At 46.8% G+C, this 13,094-nt stretch overlaps 1 protein-coding gene across 1 annotated transcript in view; it reads left to right on the forward strand.

The window, feature by feature from the left end:
- The window catches only part of hdac9b (histone deacetylase 9b), a 67,339-nt gene extending 54,514 nt beyond the window's left edge, over positions 1-12,825 (forward strand). The window contains exons 8-11 of the mRNA XM_046315547.1: positions 1,716-1,841; positions 3,821-4,007; positions 4,324-4,541; positions 12,361-12,825. Of these exons, the coding sequence (XP_046171503.1) occupies positions 1,716-1,841; positions 3,821-4,007; positions 4,324-4,541; positions 12,361-12,738 (909 nt within the window). The 3' untranslated portion in view covers positions 12,739-12,825. The remainder of the gene's footprint in view (positions 1-1,715; positions 1,842-3,820; positions 4,008-4,323; positions 4,542-12,360) is intronic.
- Positions 12,826-13,094: the final 269 nt, after the last annotated feature.

Below are 13,094 nucleotides of genomic sequence, written 5' to 3' on the forward strand. Positions count from 1 at the left end.
AGACACAGCTCTCCCATAATGTCTACATACGTAATACAAACCTGCTTTACTTTTTTCTTTTTACTTACTATTTATTTTCCTTTTTCTTCTTATGTCTTATTTTTCATAAAGGGTGAAATGCAAAGCGTTTGCATATCCATGGCATGAACTCTTATGGTGAGGCAATATTGGCAGCAACATTTTTGTTGCAATTCAATCTCTATAAATTCTCAGGGCAGAAAGCATCTTGGATCCCTGTGTGTTTCCCTATGGTTTTGTGGTTAAAAATGCCTCATCCAGTATCTCGATTCACAATTTTCATACCTCTTGAATTTATTCCTTGCTCAACACGTATCGTGCAAGTTATTTAGCTGCTCTACGCTAAAATAGAATCCAAATATTCAACAATAACAAAAATATTCCAAAAGCTAAAAGAATCCAAGCTAAGCCTTCTGTTGGCGTGTCATAGTATATCTGTCACTGAGCTGTCTGACCACAGCCCTGTGAGTTGTTCCCTTCCTTCTGAGGCCTTCCCCAATAGATTCATGACTCAGTAACTAGCCGGGGGCAGGGGCTCTCCTAGGACCCCAGCCTCACAAAACACTGCGTTCTAGCGGGTGGCAGATATGATACATCTCTGAACCATCTTTAACAGAGCAGCTGTGTTTTCTTTAACCAGCGATGTTTACTCTTTCAGGGACCTCAGTGACATTGAGAGGGGAATAACAGGCCTGCCATTGGGTTGGAGAGGGGTAGGGGGGGGGGGGCGTGGAGCTTAATTGATATCCCAGGCGCTGGTAGCCAAAGACACCCACCCACATGCTAACAACATAAACACACAGGATTGCTATTGTATCAGCCCAAAGCTAAGACTCATTCTCTCATGAAACGTACTGTGGCAGGACTGTTAGTGGGGGCTAACTGGCGGGGGCTAACCGAAGGCCTCATGCCTGTTGCAAAAGCAAGTCGTGTTTGTGCACCGTTACATTAGGTATCCTTTTTCAGAGGGAACGGGTCCCTGGGGTGGAATACAGGCCGGATATCCCTGTTCAGGTCACTGAATACTAGAGGGGGTTGGAAGGATAAACACGGCCCTTCCAGAACCACATGCTGCTAGGCTGCTCTGCTGTCCCTGCTGGGTACAGGAAGCATGCCCCAGCTACACTGATGTTCTCTGGTAGAGAGAGCAGCCTGAGGAGGGTGAGGCCTGGGGCTGGAGGATGGGAAGACCAGGGACGGGGTACAGAGATCTTTTGAAGAGAAGGGTAGATTTCTGGAGGATGGGAAGACCAGGGACGGGGTACAGAGATCTTTTGAAGAGAAGGGTAGATTTCTGGAGGATGGGAAGACCAGGGACGGGGTACAGAGATCTTTTGAAGAGAAGGGTAGATTTCTGGAGGATGGGAAGACCAGGGACGGGGTACAGAGATCTTTTGAAGAGAAGGGTAGATTTCTGGTGGATGGGGGTGTGTGGGGGGGGTGATGATGCTAAACGATACCTGATCATGTTGTCTTCACAATATCCTACAATTTGATGACACACTTTTAAGTGGCACTCATTTTGATCATCCGTCATTAATAGCGCATATCTTTCTGCTATACTGCAGGGAGCCGGAACATCGTCCGGCTCCCTGTGCTCTTGTTGCTCTTTTAAATGTCCCATAGTTCCGATTTTCTAAATCTCTCTCTCTATCTATCTCTCTATCTCTCCCTCCCTCTCTTTCCTGTCATTTCAGCGCTGGCCATCACAGCCTAGGTTATTTCGTCCAGAGGGCTCCATGTCCAACCTTCTGAGCTTATACACGTCTCCCTCCTTACCCAACATCACCCTGGGCCTCTCCGCCACCTCCTCCCAGATCAGTGTGAGTACCACCAGCCACCATGACCTGATCCTGGTCAGCCAACACAACCAGCCACCATGCCCTGATCCTGGTTAGCTAGTACAACCAGCCACCATGACTCATCCTGGTTAGCTAGTACAACCAGCCACCATGACTCATCCTGGTTAGCTAGTACAACCAGCCACCATGACTCATCCTGATCCTGACTCATCCAGTACAACCAGCCACCATGGTTAGCCATCCCAGCCAGCCACCATGACTCATCCTGGTTAGCTAGTACAACCAGCCACCATGACTCATCCTGGGCCAGTACAACCAGCCACCATGCCCTGATCCTGGTTAGCTAGTACACCAGCCACCATGACCAGTACAACCAGCCACCATGACTCATCCTGGTTAGCTAGTACAACCAGCCACCATGACTCATCCTGGGTAGTACAACCAGCCACCAGATCCTGGTTAACCAGTACAACCAGCCACCATGACTCATCCTGGTTAGCTAGTACAACCAGCCACCATGACTCATCCTGGTTAGCTAGTACAACCAGCCACCATGACTCATCCTGGTTAGCTAGTACAACCAGCCACCATGACTCATCCTGGTTAGCTAGTACAACCAGCCACCATGACTCATCCTGGTTAGCTAGTACAACCAGCCACCATGACTCATCCTGGTTAGCTAGTACAACCAGCCACCATGAATCCTGGTTAGCTAGTACAACCAGCCACCATGACCATCCCAGTACAACCAGCCACCATGACTCATCCTGGTTAGCTAGTACAACCAGCCACCATGACTCATCCTGGTTAGCTAGTACAACCAGCCACCATGACTCATCCTGGTTAGCTAGTACAACCAGCCACCATGACTCATCCTGGTTAGCTGGTTAGTACAACCAGCCACCATGACCTGATCCTGGTTAGCTTATGACCAGTACAACCAGCCACCATGACCTGATCCTGGTTAACCAGTACAACCAGCCACCATGACCTGATCCTGGTTAACCAGTACAACCAGCCACCATGACTGATCCTGATCCTGGTTAACCAGTACAACCAGCCACCATGACCTGATCCTGAGTTAACCAGTACAACCAGCCACCATGACTCATCCTGGTTAACCAGTACAACCAGCCACCATGACTCATCCTGGTTAGCCAGTACAACCAGCCACCATGCCCTGATCCTGGTTAGCCAGTACAACCAGCCACCCTTGACCTGATCCTGGTTAGCTAGCTGGCTAGCTTTTATACCTTCTCACAAACAAAATTTGTTACATAGATAGCTATCAAATAGTCTTTAATTTGTAGAACAACATTCTGTAACGCTTTTAATTGAACCACTTTTGTAATACATAGCCAGGTGGTTCAAAAAAGGTTTTAGCCAACAATAGATTCTTAAATAACAAAGTCAGGTTTTCACTGAAAACAAAGGGAAGTGTAGTTTGAGAGATGTTCTCTGCCTTGTCTGGCTGTTGAAAGACTTCAGCATCAGTGGCTGTCAGGATTATACATACGGCAGCAGGGCAACGACCTTTAACCCCAGATTATTTTATTCCACTTAGATGTTAGATGTTGTTAAGAGTCTGTTGTCAGGCCTCCTCTTATCTCTCTCTAAATGACCTCATTAATCACAGCTTTTTAAAACGTCCCAGCGGCCCCTTGCCCGGTCAAGTACAGCTAGCTCCAGTCCAGATAAGGGCCAAATGATACATCACTTTCAGCTCCCTGACACATTCCTTACATTGAGACCTGTCTGGTACATCAGCTGCATAGAAAGAGTGTAACCATTTGAAGAGGTGATTGTCGAAAACAAAATCATACCAAGTGTTTCTGGCAAATAATGCAGAAAAAAAACTGACTGCACAAAATGACAACTCTTCTCAGTTTTTTGGGAATGAAAACTGAATAGAATATATAGAAGCACCATTATATTGTGAGAACTTTAGTCCTCAGTTGTATTTGTAAGCCCCTGCCCCGTGTGTCTCTGTGTTCTCTCAGGCTGCCATCGGGCTGAAGGAGAAGACTGGGGAGGTCAGGCATGGTCTACCAGGGCAGCTCCTGGGGCCTGTGCCCATGCCCACGGTGACCTCCATGGAGACCAAGGTGTCCCCCAGCCATCAGGCCCTGCTCCAACACCTCCTTCAGAAGGAACAGATAAGAAGGCAGAAGATCCTCTCCTCCTCTGGTGAGTCCTTATCCTTACACTGAGACAGACTTAAACCGAGATGTAGGGCCCGTTTCACAGACATTGATTAAGCTTAGTCCTGGACTAAAAAGCATACTCAATGGAACATCACAGTGGAACTTTTCAGTCCAAGACTACAATCTGAACAGGTTACTGAGCAATAGAATTACACCACTTTGGATGGGAGAGATATTGAATGATTAAATATTGCTTATAATTAGTTGAAGAAGTGGTCATGAAGATCATGAATTAAATGAGTTGGAATTAGTGTAGATTTAGAACGTTGAATCTTAGTGCCGCCGTCTTGCCCCTCCAGGTCAAGGCTCCATGCCCACCCACCCCCACTCCCCTCTGGCCATGAAGGACAGGCCCTCCTCCAACAGCAGACCCAAGCTACCCAAGCACCGGCCCCTGAACCGGACCCAGTCAGCCCCTCTGCCCCAGAGCACCCTGGCTCAGCTGGTCATCCAGCAGCAACACCAGCACTTCCTGGAGAAGCAGAAACAATACCAGCAGCAGATCCACATCAATAAGGTAAGAAACAGTACCAGCAGCAGAGTAGTGTGTATCTAGGATGTCCCCCTGTCCATTCTAGGATCAGGTACCCCCCTGTCCATTCATTATGATGTAGAAAACTAAACTGATCCACATCAATAAGGTAAGAAACAGTACCAGCAGAGTAGGAGTGTGTATCTAGGATCAGGTCCCCCTGTCCATTCATTATGATGTAGAAAACTAAACTGATCCACATCAATAAGGCACTATTGTAAAGTGACTGTTCCACTGGATGTCATAAGGTGAATGCACCAATTTGTAAGTCGCTCTGGATAAGAGCGTCTGCTAAATGACTTAAATGTAATGTAAATGTAAGAAACAGTACCAGCAGCAGAGTAGGAGTGTGTATCTAGGATCAGGTCCCCCTGTCCATTCATTATGATGTAGAAAACTAAACTGATCCACATCAATAAGGTAAGAAACAGTACCAGCAGCAGAGTAGGAGTGTGTATCTAGGATCAGGTCCCCCTGTCCATTCATTATGATGTAGAAAACTAAACGGATCCACATCAATCAGCTAACTGACCTTTACTGTACTCTTGCTGTACACTAAAATCCCTGGAGAGTAACTGGACCCCATATCGCCTGTAAATAATACACGCAACCTATACATTAAAATCACCAAGTGTGTGCCCAGTGGGGATTTTAATTTCAGCAGTTTATACACACACATTCAGAGGCTATATTTAGTCTTATCAAACTTTCTGTGGTAGCTGCTATGTGTTTACAGAGCCCTTCCACCCGGCTCAGCCTCCCTGTGCTATTTCTGCTAAGTAAACAAGTTGAGCCTGACTTCAAATAGGAGAAGAAATGCTTCCCATAGCACTAATTCTGTTATCATAGCTTAAGGCATCAGTGGCATTCGCATGCAAACCCTGTGAAATTCAATTCAGCCAAGTTCAAATGGCCCCAGAATACACGCTTTTGTTCCTCTGTGGCAATATTTGTGTTCCTGTGAGCAGGCTGTGGTGACCGTGCCATTGGCAGAGTGCAATTATTCAGCCACGGGAAGTGAGTGGTTGAGGTGGCGGACATACAGAGACACAGCCAGAGAGACACAGTGAAAGGCAGCATTGTGTTGCTCTCACACTGATCTGTCCCAATGCACAAGCCCTCAAACAGCCATGGGAATCTGAGAGCAACAAAACGCGCAACTCTCACTTAAAACTAACAGGGAAGGGCCTCAAAAGTCCCCTAACTACACAGTTTAAGTCTCTCCAGTCAAACTTTCCAATGGAGGACTGTTTAAAACACTTCCTTAGTTCTGATTCTTGTCCCTCTTATTAATCAATATACAAAAAAAAATTATGCAGTGACTCAAAATAGGTTTTGCTATGCACAAGCATTCCTTGAGCTTGAAGGTGCATTTGATTGACGGGAGGAAGGGGCATTGGATGGTTATCTAAACAAATAACCCTAGCTACCCTATCACCCCTGATGTGAGCACTCAGGTCAATAACAGTAGATCCTTTAGACCAAAGCACCTCTCTCCCTAAGAGGAGGTTATAAATGTCTACTAATCAGAGATGAGCTCTGTGTTTATTTAGAAGGATCTTAGCCATTGGCCCAATTCATTTACAGCAGTAGCAGTAGCAGTAACAGTAGTAGTAGTAGCAGTAGAGGCAGCAGCAGCAGGAGTAGAAGTAGCAGTAGCAATAGGAGTTGTACTGTAGTAGCAAAGGGTAGCAGTAGCAGTAGTGGTAACAGTAGCTGTAGCAGCAGCAGTTGTAGTGGTAGTGGTAGCGGTAACAGTAGCAGCAGCAATAGTAGCGGTAGTGGTAACAGTAGCAGCAACAATAGTAGCGGTAGTAGTGGTAGCAGTAGCAACAGCAGTAGTAGCATTAGCGGTAGTGGTAACAGTAGCAGTAGTAGCGGTAGTGGTAGTGGTAGCAGTAGCAGTAGCAACAGCAGACCTGTGGCACTCACATCCGTAGCCATGAAGTGCTTTGAAAGGCTGGACCTACCCTAATTTGCATACTGCCCAAAAAGATCCACAGATGATGCAATCTCTATTGCACTTCACATTGCCATTTCCCAACTGGACAAAAGGAATACCTATGTGAGAATGCTATTCATTGACTACAGCTCAGCGTTCAACACCATAGTATCCTCAAAGCTCATCACTAAGCTAAGGATCCTGGGACTAAACACCACCCTCTGCAACTGGATCCTGGACTTCCTGACGGGCCACCCCCAGGTGGTGAGGGTAGGTAGCAATACATCTACCACACTGATCCTCAACACTGGAGCTCCCCAGGGGTGCGTGCTCAGTCCCCTCCTGTACTCCCTGTTCACCCACGACTGCATGGCCAGGCACGACTCCAACACCATCATTAAGTTTGCTGATGACACAACAGTGGGAGGCCTGATCACCGACAAGACAGCCTATAGGGAGGAGGTCAGAGACCTGGCCGGGTGGCACCAGAATAACAACCTATCCCTCAACGTAACCAAGACTATGGGGATGATTGTGGACTACAGGAAAAGGTGCACCGAGCACGTCCCCATTCTCATCGACGGGGCTGTAGTGGAGCAGGTTAAGAGCTTCAAATTCCTTGGTGTCCACATCAACAACAAACTAGAATGGTCCAAACACACCAAGACAGTCGTGAAGAGGGCACGACAAAGCCTATTGCCCCTCAGGAAACTAAAAATATTTGGCATTGATCCTGAGATCCTCAAAAGGTTTTAAAGCTGCAACATCGAGAGCATCCTGAACGGTTGCATCACTGCCTGGTACGGCAATTGCATGGCCTCCGACCGCAAGGCACTTCAGAGGGAAGTGTTTACGGCCCAGGACATTACTGGGGCAAAGCTGCCTGCCATCCAGGACTTCTACACCAGGCGGTGTCAGAGGAAGGCCCTGAAAATTGTCAAAGACCCCAGCCACCCCAGTCATAGACTGTTCTCTCTACTGCCGCATGGCAAGCGGTACCAGTGCCAAGTCTAGGACAAAAAGGCCTCTCAACAGTTTTTACTCCCAAGCCATAAGACTCCTGAACAGGTAATCAAATTGTTATTTGCATGGACTATTTGCATTGTGTCCAACCCCTCTTTTACGCTGCTGCTACTCTCTGTTTATCTTATATGCATAGTCACTTTATCTATACATTCATGTACATACTACCTCAATTGGCCCGACCAACCAGTGCTCCTGCACATTGGCTAACCGGGCTATCTGCATTGTGACCCACCCACCAACCCCTCTTTTTACGCTACTGCTACTCTCTGTTCATATGCATAGTCACTTTAACCATACCCACATGTACATACTACCTCAACAAGCCTGACTAACAGGTGTCTGTATATAGCCTTGCTACTCTTATTTTCAAATGTCTTTTTACTGTTGTTTTATTTCTTTACTTACCTACACACACACACATAGTTAAAAAAAAAATTCTCTCCGCACTATTGGTTAGAGCCTGTAAGTGAGCATTTCACTGTTGTATTCGGCGCACATGACAAATAAACTTTGATTTCATTTAATTTAGTAGCAGTAGTAGTGGTAGTGGTAACAGTAGCAGTAGTAGCGGTATGTGGTAGCGGTAGTGGTAACAGTAGCAGTAGTAGTGGTAGCAGTAGTAGCAGCAGTAGAAGCAGTAGCGGTAGTGGTAACAGTAGCAGTAGTAGCGGTAGTGGTAACAGTAGCAGTAGTTGTAACAGTAGCAGTAGTAGTGGTAGTGGTAACAGTGGCAGTAGTAGTAGTGGTAGTGTAGTAACAGTAGCAGTAGCGGTAGTGGTAGTAGTAGCAGTAGTAGTGGTAACAGTAGCAGTAGTAGTGGTAGTGGTAACAGTAGCAGTGGTAGTGGTAGTGGTGGTAACAGTAGCAGTAGTAGTGGTAGTGTGGTAAGCAGTGGTAGTGGTAGTGGTAGTGGTAACAGTAGCAGTAGTTGTAACAGTAGCAGTAGTAGTGGTAGTGGTAACAGTGGCAGTAGTAGTGGTAGTGGTAACAGTGGCAGTAGTAGTGGTAGTGGTAACAGTAGCAGTGGTAGTGGTAGTGGTAGTGGTAATGGTAGTGGTAACAGTAGCAGTGGTAGTGGTAACATTAGCAGGTAGTGGTAGTGGTAGTGGTAACAGTAGCAGTGGTAGTGGTAGTAGCAGTAGTAGCGGTAGTGGTAGTGGTAACAGTGGTAGTGGTAGTGGTAACAGTAGCAGTAGTAGTGGTAGTGGTAGTGGTAACAGTAGCAGTAGTAGTGGTAGTGCAGTAGCAGTAGCAGTAGTGGTAGTGGTAACAGTAGTGTAGTAGTGGTAACAGTAGCAGTGGTAGTGGTAGTGGTAGTGGTAGCAGTGGCAGTAGCAGAAGCATTAGCGGTAATGGTAGTGGTAGTGGTAACAGTAGCAGTAGTAGTGGTAGTAGTAGCAGCAGCTGAAGCGGTAGCGGTAGTGGTAACAGTAGCAGTAGTAGCAGTAGTGGTAGTGGTAGTGGTAACAGTAGCAGTAGTTGTAACAGTAGCAGTAGTAGTGGTAGTGGTAACAGTGGCAGTAGTAGTGGTAGTGGTAACAGTAGTAGTGGTAGTGGTAGCTGTAGTAGCGGTAATGGTAGTGGTAACAGTAGCAGTGGTAGTGGTAACAGTAGTAGTGGTAGTGGTAGCTGTAGTAGCGGTAATGGTAGTGGTAACAGTAGCAGTAGTAGTGGTAGTGGTAACAGTAGCAGTAGTTGTAACAGTAGCAGTAGTAGTGGTAGTGGTAACAGTGGCAGTAGTAGTAGTAATGGTAGTGGTAACAGTAGTAGTGGTAGTGGTAGCTGTAGTAGCGGTAATGGTAGTGGTAACAGTAGCAGTGGTAGTGGTAACATTAGCAGTAGTAGTGGTAGTGGTAGTGGTAGCAGTAGCAACAGCAGTAGTAGCAGAAGCATTAGCGGTAATGGTAGCGGTAGTGGTAACAGTAGCAGTAGTTGTAACAGTAGCAGTAGTAGTGGTAGTGGTAACAGTGGCAGTAGTAGTGGTAGTGGTAACAGTAGTAGTGGTAGTGGTAGCTGTACTGTAGCGGTAATGGTAGTGGTAACAGTAGCAGTGGTAGTGGTAGCAGTAGCAGTAGTAGCGGTAGTGGTAGTGGTAACAGTGGCAGTGGTAGTGGTAGTGGTAACAGTAGCAGTAGTAGTGGTAGTGGTAGTGGTAGCAGTAGCAGCAGCAGTAGTAGCAGTAGCGTTAGCGGTAGTGGTAACATTAACAGTAGTAGTGGTAGTGGTAGTGGTAGCAGTAGCAGCAGCAGTAGTAGCAGTAGTGTTAGCGGTAGTGGTAACATTAGCAGTAGTAGTGGTAGTGGTAGTGGTAGCAGTAGCAACAGCAGTAGTAGCAGAAGCATTAGCGGTAATGGTAGCGCTAGTGGTAACAGTAGCAGTAGTAGTGGTAGCAGCAGTAGCAGCAGCAGTAGAAGGAGTAGCGGTAGTGGTAACAGTAGTAGTAGTAGTGGTAGCGGTAGTGGTAACAGTAGCAGTAGTAGTGGTAGTGGTAACAGTGGCAGTAGTAGTGGTAGTGGTAACAGTAGTAGTGGTAGTGGTAGCTGTAGTAGCGGTAATGGTAGTGGTAACAGTAGCAGTGGTAGTGGTAGCAGTAGCAGTAGTAGCGGTAGTGGTAGTGGTAACAGTGGTAGTGGTAGTGGTAGTGGTAACAGTAGCAGTAGTAGTGGTAGTGGTAGTGGTAGCAGTAGCAGCAGCAGTAGTAGCAGTAGCGTTAGCGGTAGTGGTAACATTAGCAGTAGTAGTGGTAGTGGTAGTGGTAGCAGTAGCAGCAGCAGTAGTAGCAGTAGCGTTAGCGGTAGTGGTAACATTAGCAGTAGTAGTGGTAGTGGTAGTGGTAGCAGTAGCAACAGCAGTAGTAGCAGAAGCATTAGCGGTAATGGTAGCGCTAGTGGTAACAGTAGCAGTAGTAGTGGTAGCAGCAGTAGAAGGAGTAGCGGTAGTGGTAACAGTAGTAGCAGTAGTGGTAGCGGTAGTGGTAACAGTAGCAGTAGTTGTAACAGTAGCAGTAGTAGTGGTAGTGGTAACAGTAGCAACTGCAGTAGTAGCAGTAGCGGGAGTGGTAACAGTAGCAGTAGTAGTGGTAGCAGTAACGGTTTTTTCAGAAGGGGTGGTAACAGTAGCAGTAGTAGTGTTAGCGGTAGTGGTAACGGAAAGTAGCAGTAGTAGTGGTAGCAGTAGTAGCGGATTTCATCTGGAGTGGTAAGCAGTGGTAGCAGTAGGAGCAGGTAGTGGTAACAGTTGCAGTAGTTGTAACAGTAGCAGTAGTAGTAGTAGTGGTAACAGTAGCAGTAGTAGTGGTAGTGGCAGTAGTAGTAGTAGTGGTAACAGTAGCAGTAGTAGTTAGTGGTAACAGTAGTAGTAGTAGTGGTAACAGTAGCAGTAGTAGTGGTAGTGGCAGTAGTAGTAGTAGTGGTAGTGGTAACAGTAACAGTAGTAGTGGCAGTGGTGGTAGCAGTTAGTGGTAGTGGTAACAGCACAGTAGTAGCGGTAGTGGTAACAGTAGCAGCAGCAGCAGTAGGAGTGGTAGTGGTAACAGTTGCAGTAGTTGTAACAGTAGCAGTAGTAGTAGTAGTGGTAACAGTAGCAGTAGTAGTGGTAGTGGTAACAGTAGTAGTAGTAGTGGTAACAGTAGCAGTAGTAGTGGTAGTGGTAACAGTAGTAGTAGTAGTGGTAACAGTAGCAGTAGTAGTGGTAGTGGTAACAGTAGTAGTAGTAGTGGTAGTGGTAACAGTAGCAGTAGTAGTGGTAGTGGTAACAGTAGTAGTAGTAGTGGTAACAGTAGCAGTAGTAGTGGTAGTAGTGGTAACAGTAGTAGTAGTAGTGGTAACAGTAGCAGTAGTAGTGGTAGTGGTAGCGGCAGTGGTAAAGTAGCAGTAGTAGCGGTAATGGTAACAGTAGCAGTAGTAGCATTAGCGGTAGTGGTAACAGCAGTAGTAGTAGCGGTAGTGGTAACAGTAGCAGCAGCAGCAGTAGTAGCAGTATTGGTAGTGGTAACAGTAGCAGCAGCAGTAGTAGCAGTAGTGTTAACATTAGTGGTAGTGTTAACAGTAGCAGCAATAGCGTTAGCATTAGCGGTAGTGATAACAGCAGCAGTAGCGTTAGCATTAGCGGTAGTGGTAACAGCAGCAGTAGCGTTAGCATTAGCGGTAGTGGTAACAGCAGCAGTAGCGTTAGCATTAGCGGTAGTGGTAACAGCAGCAGCAGCAGCAGTAGTAGCAGTATTGGAACCAGTAGCAGCACCAGTAATGGTAGGAATAACAGTAGCACTATGGCGCAGGATTGTTTTGCAAGGTTGGTATTTTGTAAGGTTTTTACACCAACAATAGGGGCCACTAATCACTAATGGACATTTACAAGAGCTTAGAGAGGATTTTAGAGGGAGGTATAAAAAGCGTTGACTAATACCAAGATAAAGAGGCTAATTCTCTGCCTGAGAAATATTTATACCAGGCCTACGTTCTTACGCCAAAGTGTTTGTGCTATCTTACCAGCTGTCAATGGGTAAGGTGTTTAAGTGATTGCTCCACTTTCTGTTGTCTAACAAATAAAGCTTGACTAGATGTTGAGACATGAAACCCATAGCAGGGCCTCATAGTACTGTCTGGGGCATGCTCTTAAGGAGACAGCAGCAGTGACTGCAATCTCTGTGTAGCCTTATTTATGCGGAAATGTAGTGTTGTGTTGGATGAATTTGACTTGTGCTGCTTTGCTCAGAACACACTACTCACTACTGGCTAGGTCAAACTCATTAAACGTAAAGATGAATTGTGAAATAACAATGAATCTGTCCGTTGAGCATTATAACTAAATTACCTCTGATGCTGTACCTCTCTGCAGCTGCTGTCCAAGTCCATCGAGCAACTCCGTCAGCCCAGCTCCCTGGTCAACCCACACCTGCAGGAGTCAGAGGAGGAGGAGGAGGACAACACCCGGAGGATGGCGGATGAGAGGATGGACATGCAGGAGGACAGGATGCCCCCTGGTGGCGTGATCCAGAAACACACCCTTCGCTCCAGCAACAGCAGTGGCAGCAACAGCTCTCTCGGGGAGCTGTCCTCCATCGTAGAGGCCCACCACCGCCTGGGGGTCATAAAGGTCAAAGAGGAGCCAATCGACAGCGAGGACGAGTCCCTGTCCAGTCAGAGCCTAGCGGCGGAGCAGAGGGCCTCACTCCACCAGGTCAAAGGTCAGCTGGTGATAAGAGCTATGATCTGAGGGGGCAGAAGATGAAGGAGATCAAACACTGCGACATTCATAGACGCATATGTACACACAAACACACACACACACACACACACACACATACACACACACACACTGCACTGCAGCCAACACACACACAGAGCCGACTAGGACTCCCCAGGCAGTCCTCTCCCTGCCCTGAGATGTGACGCTGTCTCAGTGAAGTGCAGCCGCACCCCAAACCCCTACCAGACTGACTCTCTGTTTGTGATCTTTGTGAAGTGATCTGTAATGTAAAGTATGTTTCACCGTGCTGTATATAACATGAAGAGAAGATTTACTAGAAGAGTGCTCCTTCTTTTTTTACTTCTAAGGAACTGCTTTGATTG

This window comes from Oncorhynchus gorbuscha, linkage group LG19, assembly GCF_021184085.1.
Source record: "Oncorhynchus gorbuscha isolate QuinsamMale2020 ecotype Even-year linkage group LG19, OgorEven_v1.0, whole genome shotgun sequence".
NCBI lineage: Eukaryota > Metazoa > Chordata > Actinopteri > Salmoniformes > Salmonidae > Oncorhynchus > Oncorhynchus gorbuscha.